Consider the following 14,398-nt stretch of genomic DNA (forward strand, 5'->3'; position numbering starts at 1 on the left):
AGATTAAATTAGGAATCAAGGTAATCCATAATCAGCAGACAGAGTCATATTGCACTCAGTGAAATTAATCTGATTTATATCAGGCAGGATTCAGGTGTGGTACATTATGGTTGGACTCAATGCTGTACATTACACAGAATTACATCAAATTAAATACAGTCATAACTGAAAGTGAAGGTTCTCTAAAGTGAAGGAGGAACAACACTGTTTTACCTGACTTTCCTTGTTTGAACACCTTCTCCACAATTCTCTTTTAAGTCCACATTGGTCACTTTGCAGACGCTCCAAGGCTCAGTAACCCATATGTACTGGCTGCAGTCACTGTGGCAGGGGACTACCTCATACACCTGGAATCCACATTCAGTGTCAGTTTTGTTGCACACAAGTAAGATAAACATGCAACAGTGATCATACAAAAAAAGGTTAATGCTCTTTTTGGTAAGAATGAGAAATATAAACTTGCTGAATTAAAGGCCATAGTAATAACACAGATTAAATATTTGATAGAAAACTACCAAATAACAAAAAGAAAAAAGCTATCTAATGATGGATTCCCTGGTTTTCTCTGCCACTAAGCCCATGCTGTGCCATTTTCACCAAAAACATGAACACAACTAACATAAAGTCTGTAACTAGGCTAGCTCATGAGTATACCTTTTAGAAAAATGTTGCTAAAACTCTACTAACACTTTTCCTCTATTCTTCGCATCTCCCCTACACTATTCCATTCCACCGTTATTAGTTGTGGAGGATTTGTATTTCTAAAGAGGGGTGACAGAAAATTATACCAATATACATTAATTTTATTTATTCATTGTGTATGATCAAAATCACTCTAATATAATTGTGTATCGACATTAGTATTGTGTTTGGATTTGAACAAAAAATTTGAAATAACATCTCATATAGTAATTGAAACAGTGTTCCATCTACTGTCTCAAGTATATATTACAAAAAAAGGGACAGACAACATAAATATCGGGCATAATCAGGAAGCACATGTTAAGGTTATATCTCTATTCTAGAAACACTTACCTGAGCCTGAAGAAAGTATTTTCATGAACGCAAAAGAAACAACAACAACAGCAACAAACAGAAAAAAACAAAACAAAACAACAAAGAGAAAAAGACAGAATGATTAGAGTGAAGCATAGGTATTTAAATGACATTAATTTAGCTTTTATTACAAACAATATTCTGTTACTTCTGCAAAGCAAAAGGCATCCAGTTTTTCCTCTTGGATCTCCCTTGCTGTCATGAGGCACTTTGCAAGAAATTTGCCCTTGGAAGAAAATAAAAGTTTATAAACCACAACCGGTGGGATGAAACCATAAATTACCTAATCTCTTTCTCAGTCTTGAACATTTGATAGAACTGTTTTCCCTCTTTGCCTATAATGAGCATCAAACCTTCACCCAGTAGGAAATCCAGTTTCCCCAAGATAAGAGAAAATCCTCTACTGGACTTCATTATTAATTGAAATTGTTCTGACAGCATTAAGTGCAATAGATTCAAAGGAATAATGGAACTGGCAGTTCTCATCCTTTCAAAGTTCCAAGGTCTTTCATTGAGTATCTTAATTATGCATAGTTTACTTAAAGTCTATTTCCTCAATATATCAGCCAACTTCACATATTTTAGGTATCAAGTCAGCACAACTAATACTGCTAGACCATCTAAGACATTGTCTTAAACAAGTGTTTGATTTCTTTTTAGCAACACTTCTCATGTAGAAAAAGAGGGTTGATGGTTTGATAGTTAACCTGCAAGAAAATACCACCAATCACAAAAAATATAATGCCTTGAACACTGAATGTGTGGAATCTGATATTTCACCATGCAGCTGATCAGCCTGTGCACAAGACCACTAGCAGAGTCAGCATACTCAGGCCTTCCTTGAACTACATAAGCATTAATTAAGGCATAAAGGTGCGTGGTGTAAATGCATGTTACGTAAGATACTGGACTCCATGGACAATTTGTTCTTCAGAATTCTTCTCCAGAATTTCCAAAATGAGACTAGAGAAGCCTTAATTCAGGGAACTGTCTATATGTCTGACCATGATTAGCATAAGAAGAAATACCTAAACTCTGCATATTCAACAGCTTTTCCAGTAACAAAAAATCTGGATATCTTGCCAGAAATATAAAGGAGAACTCTATATTTCATTGCACATGTTAGTGGTATTCTCCTAACACTCTAGCATTTTTGTAGCTATGACTACAGGCCACAGCAGCTGGTTAGTGTAAGGTTTGTATGCCCACCTGCTCCTGATAAAGTGGCAAATAACGCCTAGAGCCAATGAAGACAGGGATGTCCTTGATTTGTCTAACAGTCTCAGATTAGTCTCTTTCTTTGAAATCCTCTGAAGGCTATTGACATGATTTTATAAGAAACCTGACTCTATTATTACTGTAATTATGAAGCCTTTTAGCCTAGTGAAGTAAGTACTGAGCAAGCTTCATTTAGCAGCAGTGTGGTTTGGGAGCCACTCCGGCATGCACGGCCCAAGAGGAAAGACACTCAGTGAGACATCTATGTGTTCACTGTGTTCAGTCTCCTCCAAAATATAGGCACACATGCCAGCCCTGAGAGACACTGAACAACTTCTTAACAAGGTCTTAAGCATTTTATTTCAATGTTTCCCTAGCCCTGCTATTAGGAAGTTTTCCAAAGGCTTAACCCAAATCTGTTTGCAGCAGTCTAAGCCCACTGCTTTTTATCCTATCCATGATGGCCACGGAAAATGGATTATTGCCATGGAAAATGGATTATTTCCTCCTTCTTTGCAACAGCCTTTTATGTATGTGCTATCAGACTGCCAGCATCCTCCCTCCCATCTTCTGTTCCTTGGGCTAGACAACATGTTGTAGTCTTTCCTCAGGCTCAAAATTCCTAGATCTTAGCTTACAGCATAGCCCCCTGTAAATCATAATCCACACATTTGTGAGCACCAAAGATCCAGTCTAACCATTATGCTTTGTATGTATGCAAATAAGCATGTTACATGTATAAGTAATAAATATGTAAATAAACCAAATTACATTCAATAATTGAAATAAATATTGTGAAGAGTCAGTACTTTGCCATATGAATGAATGGTGGATCACATCTAGATTAAATAGATTAAGTAACTATGCATGTGTATTTCCCTGCATGTTTTTGAAATGACAGGGAATGTATTTAAAAATGAAAGATACAGCCCCTATATTCTTCAAAATATTTATGTTATCTGTAGGGATTCCTTCACATGAAAGTACTATATTTCAATTTTATTTTTACCATAGTTGTATTTGGCAAGTATCATGTAACATTGTCACAAATCAAATTGGAGTCAAAGTACCGGCAGAGGGCAATAGTGTTGCATACAAGTGGTGAACAGGCCTCTAGTAAAATCACCTTCTTTGATGCAGAAACATACAAGCCTATTATGTACTACATGAATATTAAAGAAGGAAAAAGACTTCTGTATAGACTATAATTTGCTCCTATTGAATCACATTCCTCCTAAATTTAAAGCATATTTACATGCTGACCCAAATCCAGCAACCCTTATTCTAGTTCGTATTTAGTTAAAGTAGATCACAAACTTAGTTTATTAGCTGCAGTTTAACACTTATTATTTTCTAAATTAGAACTAATTACATTCCCTAAAGTAGAAAATGAGATCAACAAGCCATTTCACTCCGTGCAAGCAAAATGTCAATAGGATAATATTAAGTACATGCATTTTTATTCAAATGTAAATTGACAGCACTTTTTTTTAAATCTTTGAATATTTACAGAAAAGACCATGTGGCTGTTTAACATGCCTCTGCAGACTAAATTAAATTCAACAGTAATATGAATATAAATCAACTTTGAAGAGCGTAAGTTAATTGACAAGGAATGTTTTTCCTTTCTAAAACTCTCCAAGCAAAGAAGCTTCAGGGGTTTGACTTGGACTAGTGCTAAACTTGGTTCCAAGGACTACATGCTTATTAGTCACCCAAGCACTCCCAGTGTGGTCTTGGATCATATTTTCTGGCTTAGTTTCACTTGAAGATAATACAGATTGTATGGCCAGACTGTTCCATAGTGTAACATCATTAAAGTGCAGTTAGTGGGAGAACGGGGAGACAGACTTCGGAAGTGCCATTCATGACTGGAACTGCAGTGCCAGGGCAAGAGTACCGAGAAGGTCAAAAAAACCCACTAACAGACACTGGGATTGATAATGTGTGAGTGTTTGAGAGTTTTAATTTGCTTTCTGATCTAAGATGGGCAGAGAGGGATACTAAGAATCTTGCCAGTTTGAGCAACTGTAATGAGACATTTTACCCATTGTCATAGAAACATAGAAAGGCTTGGGCTGGAACGGACCTTAAAGATCATCTAGTTCCAACCCTCCTGCCATGAGTAGGGACACCTTCCACTAGACCAGGTTGCTCAGAGCACCATTCAACCTGGTCTTGAACACTTCCAGTTATGGGGCATTTGCAACTTCTCTGGGTAAACTCTCCCAGTGCCTACCACCCTCACAGTAAAAAATTTCTTTCTAATATCTACTCTAAACCTTCTCTCTTTCAGTTTGAAGCCATTACACCTTGTCCTGTCACTACTCGCTCTTTTAAATGTTTCTCTCCATCTTTCTTGGAGGCTCCCTTCAGGTAAGAGGTCTTCACAATCTGAACGTAAGAACATTTTATTGTCTTCAATCTGCTATTCAGATAATGTGCTAAATTCTTGCAGATGAGGAAGTAATGAAGGCAGATCCTTTGCTGACTGAGGAATTCTAAGACAACACACTCTCCTCCTTCTACCTCCATCTGCCTCTTATGTTGAATTGTTTTTCTACATCAACAAACAACACAGATAAAACAGTTATCTGAGGTATGGAAAAAGCTATGTCAATAATGTAAATATAAATCAAATTACCTGATTGACATGATCTAGCTTTGGACAGGGTCTTCCACCATTGTACGGTTTTTCACGGAGCCATTTAGACCGAACCTTTACCCCGCTCCCACAGGATTTACTACAGCGAGACCAGTTGGACCACTCACTGAGCTTGCAGTCTGAGGGACATGGAATAATACAGGCTTCCTCAATGTACCCTGCATGAATGGAAAAGAAAGTGAAATCTCTTCAGCATGTCACTTTGCCACTTCTCCCTGAAGCCCTCGTCTACTTCATTTATATTGTCCAAACTTTGACTTGACAGGACTGTGTGAATAGAGAGATTTCTTCATCGTTAAGGCTAAATTAAATTCTGAAGAAAATTGACACATATAGCTGGAGACTGTGTTAGAGTAGCAGCTGATCATCCTCACCGCTATGTGATTAGGATTCACACTCACCAGATTTCAGCATTCAAACTTTCTGACAGCTACAGCGTAATTGACACTAACCAGTTCTTGGCTGCATCATTCTTAATTTGTATAAACAATATGTATTTTTTTTAAGGAAGAAAGGTTCAATTAAAGGCTACTCCACAACTGTATCAAGTAATTCGATTGCAGTTTTACATCAAAAATCCAACTGAGAAGATATGCATCTCGCCAGCCTGGAGCAAGAGAACTTAACTCCTTGTGACCTTTGTAAGGCTAGAAAGAAAGAGTAGCCTGCCACATTAATGATCTGCCAATTAACAATCATCTGCCCCTAGTAGCACACTGAATAATTGCACTGAATGGAAAAGCAGACGTTTGGTTTGGATAAGTCATCGGTCTTGAGAGGTTGGAAGTGGGTATGACATGATCTGTGGGGAATAACATGAGGCCTCAATTCACTGAATAAGTGAAAATGTCTTTCTTTCAAAAGCAACATATGGCATAGCTCTAAAATATGTGTAATTTATTCCAATATTTAAGGGAGAAGTTATAAAACCTCAAATAAAAAGCTGACCTTTACTGTCTTTTTACAACAATATCCTGAACATATATGAACTCTCATCTCCCCTTTCCTGTGTCAGATCTACAAGGTATTTACTATTGCCAAATGTTCACTTTAAAGACTAAAAAAACTTCAGTGCATTTAAAAGTGTGTTAAAATGTTTGATGAAAACAGTTGCAAAATTAACTCTTGGGTAAGATCATTCTCAAAAGACTGGTAAAGTTTGCTAGGCATGGTTTTGCATGTTTCTGAGAAATATTTAATTTTTTTAGTTTGAAAGCGATCACTATCTTTTCATCAGAGTTGATGTTAGCAGCTTTGTGTTTTAACATATACTTGTAAGTAAAGCTATTCTGTCTCTTTAAAAGTAACCAGCAGTAACAAATCACAAGGTGTGTAAAGAATCAAAACACTTAAAATATATACTTATGTCTAGTTGTTTCCATTGATTTGTTTTAGATATAGAGAAGAGAACTTTTTTTAAAAAAAATATATGGCAGCATTCAGAGTATTTTATGGTCAAATTCAGGTGATGATTTTATCATGTATGGCCTTCCTCTGTTTGGAAGTGTTAAATAGTTAAATAAATATACAGAGCACATTCTGGATTTGAGCACTACAAAACTACTGCCCACCATCTCCACATATCTCCTTAAAATGCCTAGAATGTTATGAGCTTGATTGCAAGCATATTTATTAAATATATCTTGCCATTTGATTGATCAGCTCAGTGATGATATATAAAAGGGACACTGTGTTAAAATACATTTTTGAAGATCATATCACTGAATATCGGAGGTGGTGATATAGATTGCCCTGCAGTAGTAAAGCCAAAATTGATTACATTTCACCTTACCTGACATCTCTGAGTCTTAGAAATCCAATGCACCCTATGTCACAGCTCCATCCTACACTGAACCTTGACTGAATAAATATCAGACTCTGTATCTTCACCAGAAATGAGCTTTCAACAAGCTCTCTTAGGTGCTATACAAAAACATGCACTCATACATACTGAATGAAAATGGACAAAACCAAAGTTAAGAGAAACAACTACGTCAAGCAGTAAGTGCTAAGTGATATTTATTGTCTCATAGAACTAAGCAAAGATTTTACTGCTCTATGAATTGTCTTGAGATTCTGAAATGCTGCCTTGACTTTCAACATGACTTCTAAATACTTTTTTTGTCTGGAGAAACCTTTCTACTATAACACAATTATGCCATTTACCACCCATTAAATTTCTATATCTGGTAATTAAGGTCTGAAAGGACCAAATTCAAGTTGTTTTAAATATATTGTACATCCTTAAGTAGGTGACTTGAACTGGTACAGGCTGCTTCAGAAAGACTTTATTTTAAGGACTTCCATAAACCTCTGAGTTTATCTTAATAACTCAAAGGCATCTTCCCAATCTTTGCCAAGATATTCTCCAGTATACCATGATATTTTGGGAATTTGATAACACTTCATAGCCCACCAAAAGAAGCCTATGTGGAACATACTAAACTAAAATGATTGACAAATTAGAAACTATTTTGCCTTATTTCCCTTCAGTTCATCCAAACAAGGACAATAAAGTTTTGGGGTTTTCTTTTTTTTAGATAATGAGAATGTTAATTGTTAATGTTAATAAAAAAGTTTAACATTAGAACCTTGCAGATACAAATTGTATCAAATAAAATATATTATATGCAAGTTCCAGGTAACATTTAATTACACTGAGCTATATTTCCAGTAGTTCCATAAAATATCAAATGAAACCATATCACTACAGCAACCTTTGTTCACACTATCTATGAAATATCTACATTTAAGTCAGACACTAAAACTGCCTTACTATAGAAGGCAAAAAAGCCAGAAAAGTATCATATTACAGGTACAGAGTCTTAGTAAGAGTTATAACATGGAAAACCACGATCTTGTTTACATGTTAATGCGTTTTGTAGAGAATGCAGTGGTTCAGTTGACAATTCACACACACTTTATCATGAAAAAATACTGAACTGCAGTCTTATACTGGTTCCTTAATCTTACAAGCTTCATGGAATAGCTACTGCTCACTGTACAGCTCTTTCCTATACCATCTCTAGTATATCCGGCCTATGATGCTCTCCTCTCTCTCTTTCCTATTTCCTCAGAAAGACATCAAGACCCAAAGTCCATTTATAAAACAGTTGAAAAAGAAGAATGGAAAAGAAGAGAATAAGAATGGAGTCGATAATTGAAAGCATAAAAAGAAGCTCTAACGAGGTAGAAAGCTCCTGAAAATGTGAAATCACCTATAATTGTGTAAGATAAAAGACAAGCATAAAAAAAACCTCCTAACCACTGATATACTAAGAACACTGCATGCAAAAAAAGGTCAAAGAGGTGAACAGAGTAAAGGTAACCAGGAAAAAGTTTCACAGCTTCTTCAGAAAGAAGGAAATAAAATAAATAAACAAAGGACCCAATGTTTAGGTTGGTTCTTCACTCAGAGGGTGGCTGGGCACTGGAACAGGGAAGTGATTGCAGCACCAAGTCTGCTGGAGTTCAAAAAGCATTTGGACAATGCTCTCAATCATATGGTGTGATTCTTAGGTCAGGGTTTGGACTTTGATAATCCTTGTGGGTCCCTTCTAACTCAGGATGTTCTATGATTCTATGAAGTTACTTTTCATGTCAAAGAGACAGAAGTCAAAACAACAGAGGAAATGTAAAACAAAATAGAGACTGAGGGGGAATAGAGGAAAGGGTAAGAAAAGACAGGGAGAAGGAAGAGGAAATAAATGGCTCAAATAAATAAATTCAAGAGTATTATAAAGACACACTGCATAGGGATAGAAGAGAAAAGAAAAAAACACCGTGCCATAAGCAATATCTTGGTGAAGCACAAGCGGAACGAAACGCTCTTGACAGCTTACTCTGATATCCCCTGACCAGACAGTGAAATATAATGAAGAACATTCTCAAAAATCAAAATAGAGGACAATGGGAAGAAATAAAAACAGTGACCTCTGATTTGCATTCTGTGTGTAATTAGTATGCAGAATGAAAATGACCCTGTTCTATCTGACATCAAAAAGTTTTTGGCATATTCATCCCTTGGCATCTTTTCCTCTCAGGGGCCTCACTATTTTGATCAACAGACTATTTAGCATTTAGCTGTGCCACTGGACTCCTTTAGAACTAAGCAGAAGCAGACTTCAAACTGCTTACAGATACTACTTTAGTCAAGAAAGAAGAGTGAAACAAAAAAATAAATTACTTGTTGCAAATGACTTGTTCCACTCCATTTATTACCTATTGAATGATATGTTTCAGAAAAAGCTTCTCTGGAGCTTGTCATCACCTCAGACTTCTTTCTGTGTCTATGATGTCTGCATATCTTTTAGAGTGATCAAGGATGATAAGCTCCGTAAGTTCATAGCAACCCTACCTCATATCCAAGAAAGCAGATGTTTAGGAATTTTTAAAAGTTAATTTTTTTTAGTTGTTTTTTGTTAAATTTCAGGCGTTTGTATTTGTAAACTTTGTTCACAGTGTAAAAATTTCAGCAAAAGAGAGGATAGAATGTTGTTATATAGAAAAAATATGTTAAAAAAATATAAAAGCAGAAACCAGATATATTACATGCAAATGGGACTGATGATGTAGACACATTGTTTCTGACATGAAAAGGACATGAACAAGCCATTTTTTAATTTTCAGTATTGTTTTCAGTCTGATCAAATCATCCTTCAAAGGGTGACACTTGTGTTAGAGTGCAAAACCTTATTAATGAAACAGGCCTCTAATGTGTGGGTGAGTGTCTGTATGGTGAAATATCACTCAGTTATATCACATAGACAGGTTGGTTAATATTATTGCACCAAAAGTCACACCAGAGCTTTGAGGTTTAAAGAACAAATAAGAAATTACCAAGGTAGAAATACAATAGATGCAGAGAGAAGGAAAGAATGAGAGCAGTGAAATGGCTATGAAGAAGAGCTGAGGAAAAAAGTTAATAGAGGAGGGAGGGATAATGAAATAGAAGACCAACACTGTAAAGGCTGAAGATATGTTCTCTGAACATCAGCAGTTCATTTTTTGCCTTCATGCTTCCTAAATCACTTCCTTCGCCATAGAACATCTGAGGGATGTCGGAGAGATGAGACCTTGGTGCACTGTGGTACAGAGTACAGGCCCTGCATGGTCCAGAGAGGTACTGGAAAGAGATGCCTATCTCTAAGGGCCTATGCCTTTTCCCAGGGCAGTAGTTTCTTGATTATTTCAGCTCCTATCAGTTGAATTTCACGAGGCTGTGAAATGGGCAGTTGTCTATTATGAGCAGGAACATGGCTATTCTGTCATTAAAGATTACTGAACCACAATTTAAAAAATGGCTTTGAACCACTAGGATTATGAACAGAACTCATTAGCAAAAGGGAAAAGACTGTCCCCTTGCTAATTGGCTATAAAATCTGGACTCCTAGAACAAAGTCATTAACAGATGTGATGGATAATTTATAAGGGAGGACTTTAATGGACTTCACACTTTTTCTAATGACAAAGCAGGTTAAGCAGGTGGATACAGGATTTTTCCCCACAAATTGCACTTGTAGTGTGTAACAACAGACTGACTACTTGAGTTGAAGGGTGAAAATGTGCAAATATAAACATCTTACGAAGTGTTAACATGAACTCTTTTGTTCGTAGGACTGACAGTTCTGCTCCTGCTTTCATGACCAAATGTCAAACTATGTTTCCAAAAACAATCCACCTGCAATGTCAGAATGGTTTATGTTCTTATCATAGATTTTTTTTGATAAAATATCAGAAATAGGAAATATATATACCTTCCAGGACCTAGAAATATACAAGTATTTGCATTTCATTTGTAACAGAAGATATGTATTTTTGGAGACTATTCATATTTCTGTTGAGCCATGGAAAGACAGATTGAAGACCATAAGACTTTTTTTTTTTTCTTCTGGATTACCCTTCAAACTCTCAAAACTTGAGAGCAATTGTTCATGCTTAACTATCTTCTGCATCAGTAGTTCTGTCTCTGGTGAACTAACTACACATCTTTGGGTTGATGGATGACTGCTTCAAGACTGATGACCTGTTGACAAGGCAGATGTGGTGGCACCACAATGCAGAGGCCTAAGGTAGGATTTGTGGTGCAAAACAAAAGGTAGCATATTCCTAGAGAACACACAACATAAATATGTATTTTAAAAGAAAATCTTAGAAAATATATAAGCTATGAAACATCAAAGTATTCTAATAACAATTTCAGAACATTAGCTTACTACCATACTAGATTAGAAGTCCCTACAGGAAACAAATTTGCTTTTGAATAAACATTCAACAGAAACCCTCAATTAAATTTTAACACTGATATTTTTTTCTGGATAAATTTGCATTGCTTCAAGTTAGAATATTGAAAGTCAAACCCCACAGATTTAAAAAATCCTAATAAAAGTGGATAAAGCAAGTTCTAACAGACATCCTGGACCCCATAGACTCCATTATATCGTACGAGATTTTACTAAGCAACTAAATACAAAATTCCTCGATTCACATTGATACTCCTAACAGCTGTTGTAAAAGTATTCACTGATACGCAGATATTCCTCTCTAATCCCCCACATAAGCCTTGTAGCCACAGAGGGCTTTGTAGAGTCAGCACAAATCAATGCATCTCATTTAATTAATGCTAAAGGGGCAAATAATCTCACACTAATAAGGCAGCAGACAAACTATCCTGACTGCTTGACTGTGCCTAAGGTCTTAACAGTAAACATGAATGGACATGAATTAAGAAGGGTAATACGACCTATATAAAAATTCTGCATCTGTCTGCCATGGAACTATGTTTGCCTTCACTAGGCACACAAACACAACCACTGCTCAGCTTTTGTAGGTCACGATTCTGAATTGATGTATGATGAGGAAAAACTAGATATTGAAGAGCAGATAGTGTAGTGCCACATGACAGTGGCTTGCTTTTGATTTTTTGTCACAAAAATTCAAAGTACAGTTTAAAGGGACAATGAAGAGAATCTCAATTTTTTTCATAAATACACTGAAACAGCTTGTTGGCAGACACATGTCACTATCCACAGAGCACTAGTATTCTAGTGATGACAGGGATAAAGCTATGAAAAACAACTGATGCTTTTCTAATGGAAAAAACCTCTCACACATGACTATTAAGTGAACTATACGTTTTTATATTTCTCCAGTAAAATTACCTATGTAGTATTGAAGAAAAGCAGGAACAAGAGAAAGGGCAATTTATGTATGTTCCATTAAGGAAAACGGGTAAACAACAGCTCAGTTACCACATCTGTTAGCAACTGGCAGCTGTTAGCTCCTCCCCACACTCTGAAGAACTGGAATGGCTGAAAAATACCAGTGGCAGAATATTTCAAATGGCTGCTGAATGGTGTAAACTCTTTCCCCAATAAATTTAGCTCAAATTTGTAAAAAAGTATTTTTAAATGAAAAATCAAAATATTGGGTATATATTACACTGGAACTCCCTCCAAGATAAAAAAGAAAATGAGGGAAAAAACCAAACTGCCTTGCCTCTTTGCAGCTAAAACTTAGGTCTGTTTTCAGCTCTTTGCTTGGGATTTCTTTTGAAGCACCTGTTAAGCTACAGAAAGCTAAGGACCTCCTTCAGAAGGACTCTGCCCTGTGCTCCCCAGTATTCTCACCCAGTAGTAACAACAGATTTATTTAACCCTATTTTGCCTTTCCTTTTGTCACTCCTGAAATTTTGAGAAACTTGTTTGTACGTGGGACCTTATAACTGCACCCAAAATTTCAAAAATTATCACCAGAATCTCCCAATGGGTCTGCTAATTTAGCACTGTCCTTGTGTCATACCTGTCCTTGAGCTCCTTGGTGTCCGTGAAACTGTTAGTGTGTTGCTAACTCTTCTCAAATCTTTTGAAAATGAGATGTTTCAAGCAGCAAAAAGAGTACTGAAGTATTTATTCTTCTGCTCCTGTTTACCTTTTCTTTTCTGAGTAAGTCAACTGAGTTGTGGTTATAAGCACACAACATTTTTCAAAACAGCTTACGAATTTTGTGGCACTGCAGAGCGGATCTGTCTTCTCATTCCTTCCACTTAAAACATCATGACTTGCAGCACTGACCTACTCATTGCCTCATAAATTTGCATGGCACTATTTATATAAAACTTTTGACAGTCTCTCAATTTGAGTTGCTTGTGGTATTTTAAGATATCATAGCATATCCCATGATATATTAATAACATCAGTGTGGGTGCAGTTTGTCCCTCTTGTCAAATTTAGAGGTTGTTGTCACAGCTGAAGAAGTTCAATTATCTCCATTTAGCACCTCAGGATTTCATAGTGTTAGGAGATAACAAAAGTTCAAGTAAAAGCTGGATACCACACAGGAAAGAACCTCCCTTTAAAGGTCTTGATTTCTCTACTACTGCAAGTTAATTGAGCAAATAATGTCCTATAAAAAAATGTAATTACATACTATACTAGTTGGAAAAGAAATAACAGATCCACAGGAACAAAGAGTAAAACAAATTTCTGAGTAAAACAGATAACATAGTTTAAAAAAACTGATGTGACTTTGGATCAGTTATAAAATCAGTGAAAAATCCAGTGTTATCATTCGTGTAGGGAAATAAGCTACTGTGTTAAAATTTCCAAAAAAACCCAAACAGGTTTGGGTTCTGAGTCCTGTCAACTTCAGCTTGAAAAACCAAACACAGACTGATGGAAAGCTACAAGGCACTTTTATTTGCTAGCAGGTGGGGTACTATTGTGATACCACAGAAGTCCCTTGTTGATTCGGCATAATATAGCCAACTCAATGAACAAAGGGCACACTGAAATATAGAGATGACGCCAAACCAAAGAACTGCCATAGAACAAGGGCATGAGAATAACATGAAAAGCATCATAAATACTGGGAAGGTATAAAATAAGATTTACCTGGCAAAACAGCAGCTTATACATATTGAGAAAAACAAAACAAATCATCAGAACATAATCCATGGATATAAAGCAGACATTCAGAGAAAGCAGACATATACTGAAATTAGATTGAAAAATTTATGTAACTTGCTCTAGCCCCCTTGTATCTGCAAAAGTATGCTAAACCTGGAAAAATGATGAAACCAGACAATAAATAAGGTAAGCCTATACTATTACCTATGTACAACACCTAGGGGAGCTACTGGAAAGGAAATCATAATTTCAATGACATATTCCTTAGCATCAGTTTAATTCCTTATCATCAATGTTAGATACTTCATTCCCTGTATACGAGAAATTCCTGTCAAGCAATTTTAGAAAAGTGCAAGGAATACAGGATTAGTTCAATAGCAATTCCAAGCTTCATCTGCTCACACACTACACCATGGACCAAGTTAACTGTACTCTCTCCCTCAAATGGAACTGATGAGAAAACACACACGAGGAGGGGAGTGGGGGTGAGGTGGAGGGTGGCATGGTGGAATATCAAAGAACCAGACACCTTAATGAACTGATCTAGAGAGAA

General features: G+C 36.3%; 1 protein-coding gene and 1 long non-coding RNA gene across 10 annotated transcripts in view; one reads left to right on the forward strand and one right to left on the reverse strand.

The window, feature by feature from the left end:
- LOC113968253 overlaps positions 1-8,147 on the forward strand; it is a 48,171-nt gene extending 40,024 nt beyond the window's left edge. Inside the window, exon 4 of the long non-coding RNA XR_003534457.1 lies at positions 8,017-8,147. This is a non-coding gene — a long non-coding RNA (uncharacterized LOC113968253). The remainder of the gene's footprint in view (positions 1-8,016) is intronic.
- THSD7A (thrombospondin type 1 domain containing 7A) overlaps positions 1-14,398 on the reverse strand; it is a 287,973-nt gene that overhangs the window by 26,301 nt on the left and 247,274 nt on the right. For all 9 annotated transcript variants that reach the window (XR_003534452.1, XR_003534455.1, XR_003534454.1 and 6 more), the window contains 3 exons: positions 4,919-5,097; positions 1,036-1,041; positions 214-347 (listed from right to left, as the gene is read on the reverse strand). Coding sequence is in view for 1 of the 9 variants with exons in the window: in XM_027684634.1 (XP_027540435.1) it covers positions 214-347; positions 1,036-1,041; positions 4,919-5,097 (319 nt within the window). In the remaining 8 variants the exon portion in view is untranslated. The remainder of the gene's footprint in view (positions 1-213; positions 348-1,035; positions 1,042-4,918; positions 5,098-14,398) is intronic.

The sequence above is a fragment of the Neopelma chrysocephalum genome, unplaced genomic scaffold (assembly GCF_003984885.1).
Source record: "Neopelma chrysocephalum unplaced genomic scaffold, ASM398488v2 Primary Assembly neopelma1_67, whole genome shotgun sequence".
Taxonomy (NCBI): domain Eukaryota; kingdom Metazoa; phylum Chordata; class Aves; order Passeriformes; family Pipridae; genus Neopelma; species Neopelma chrysocephalum.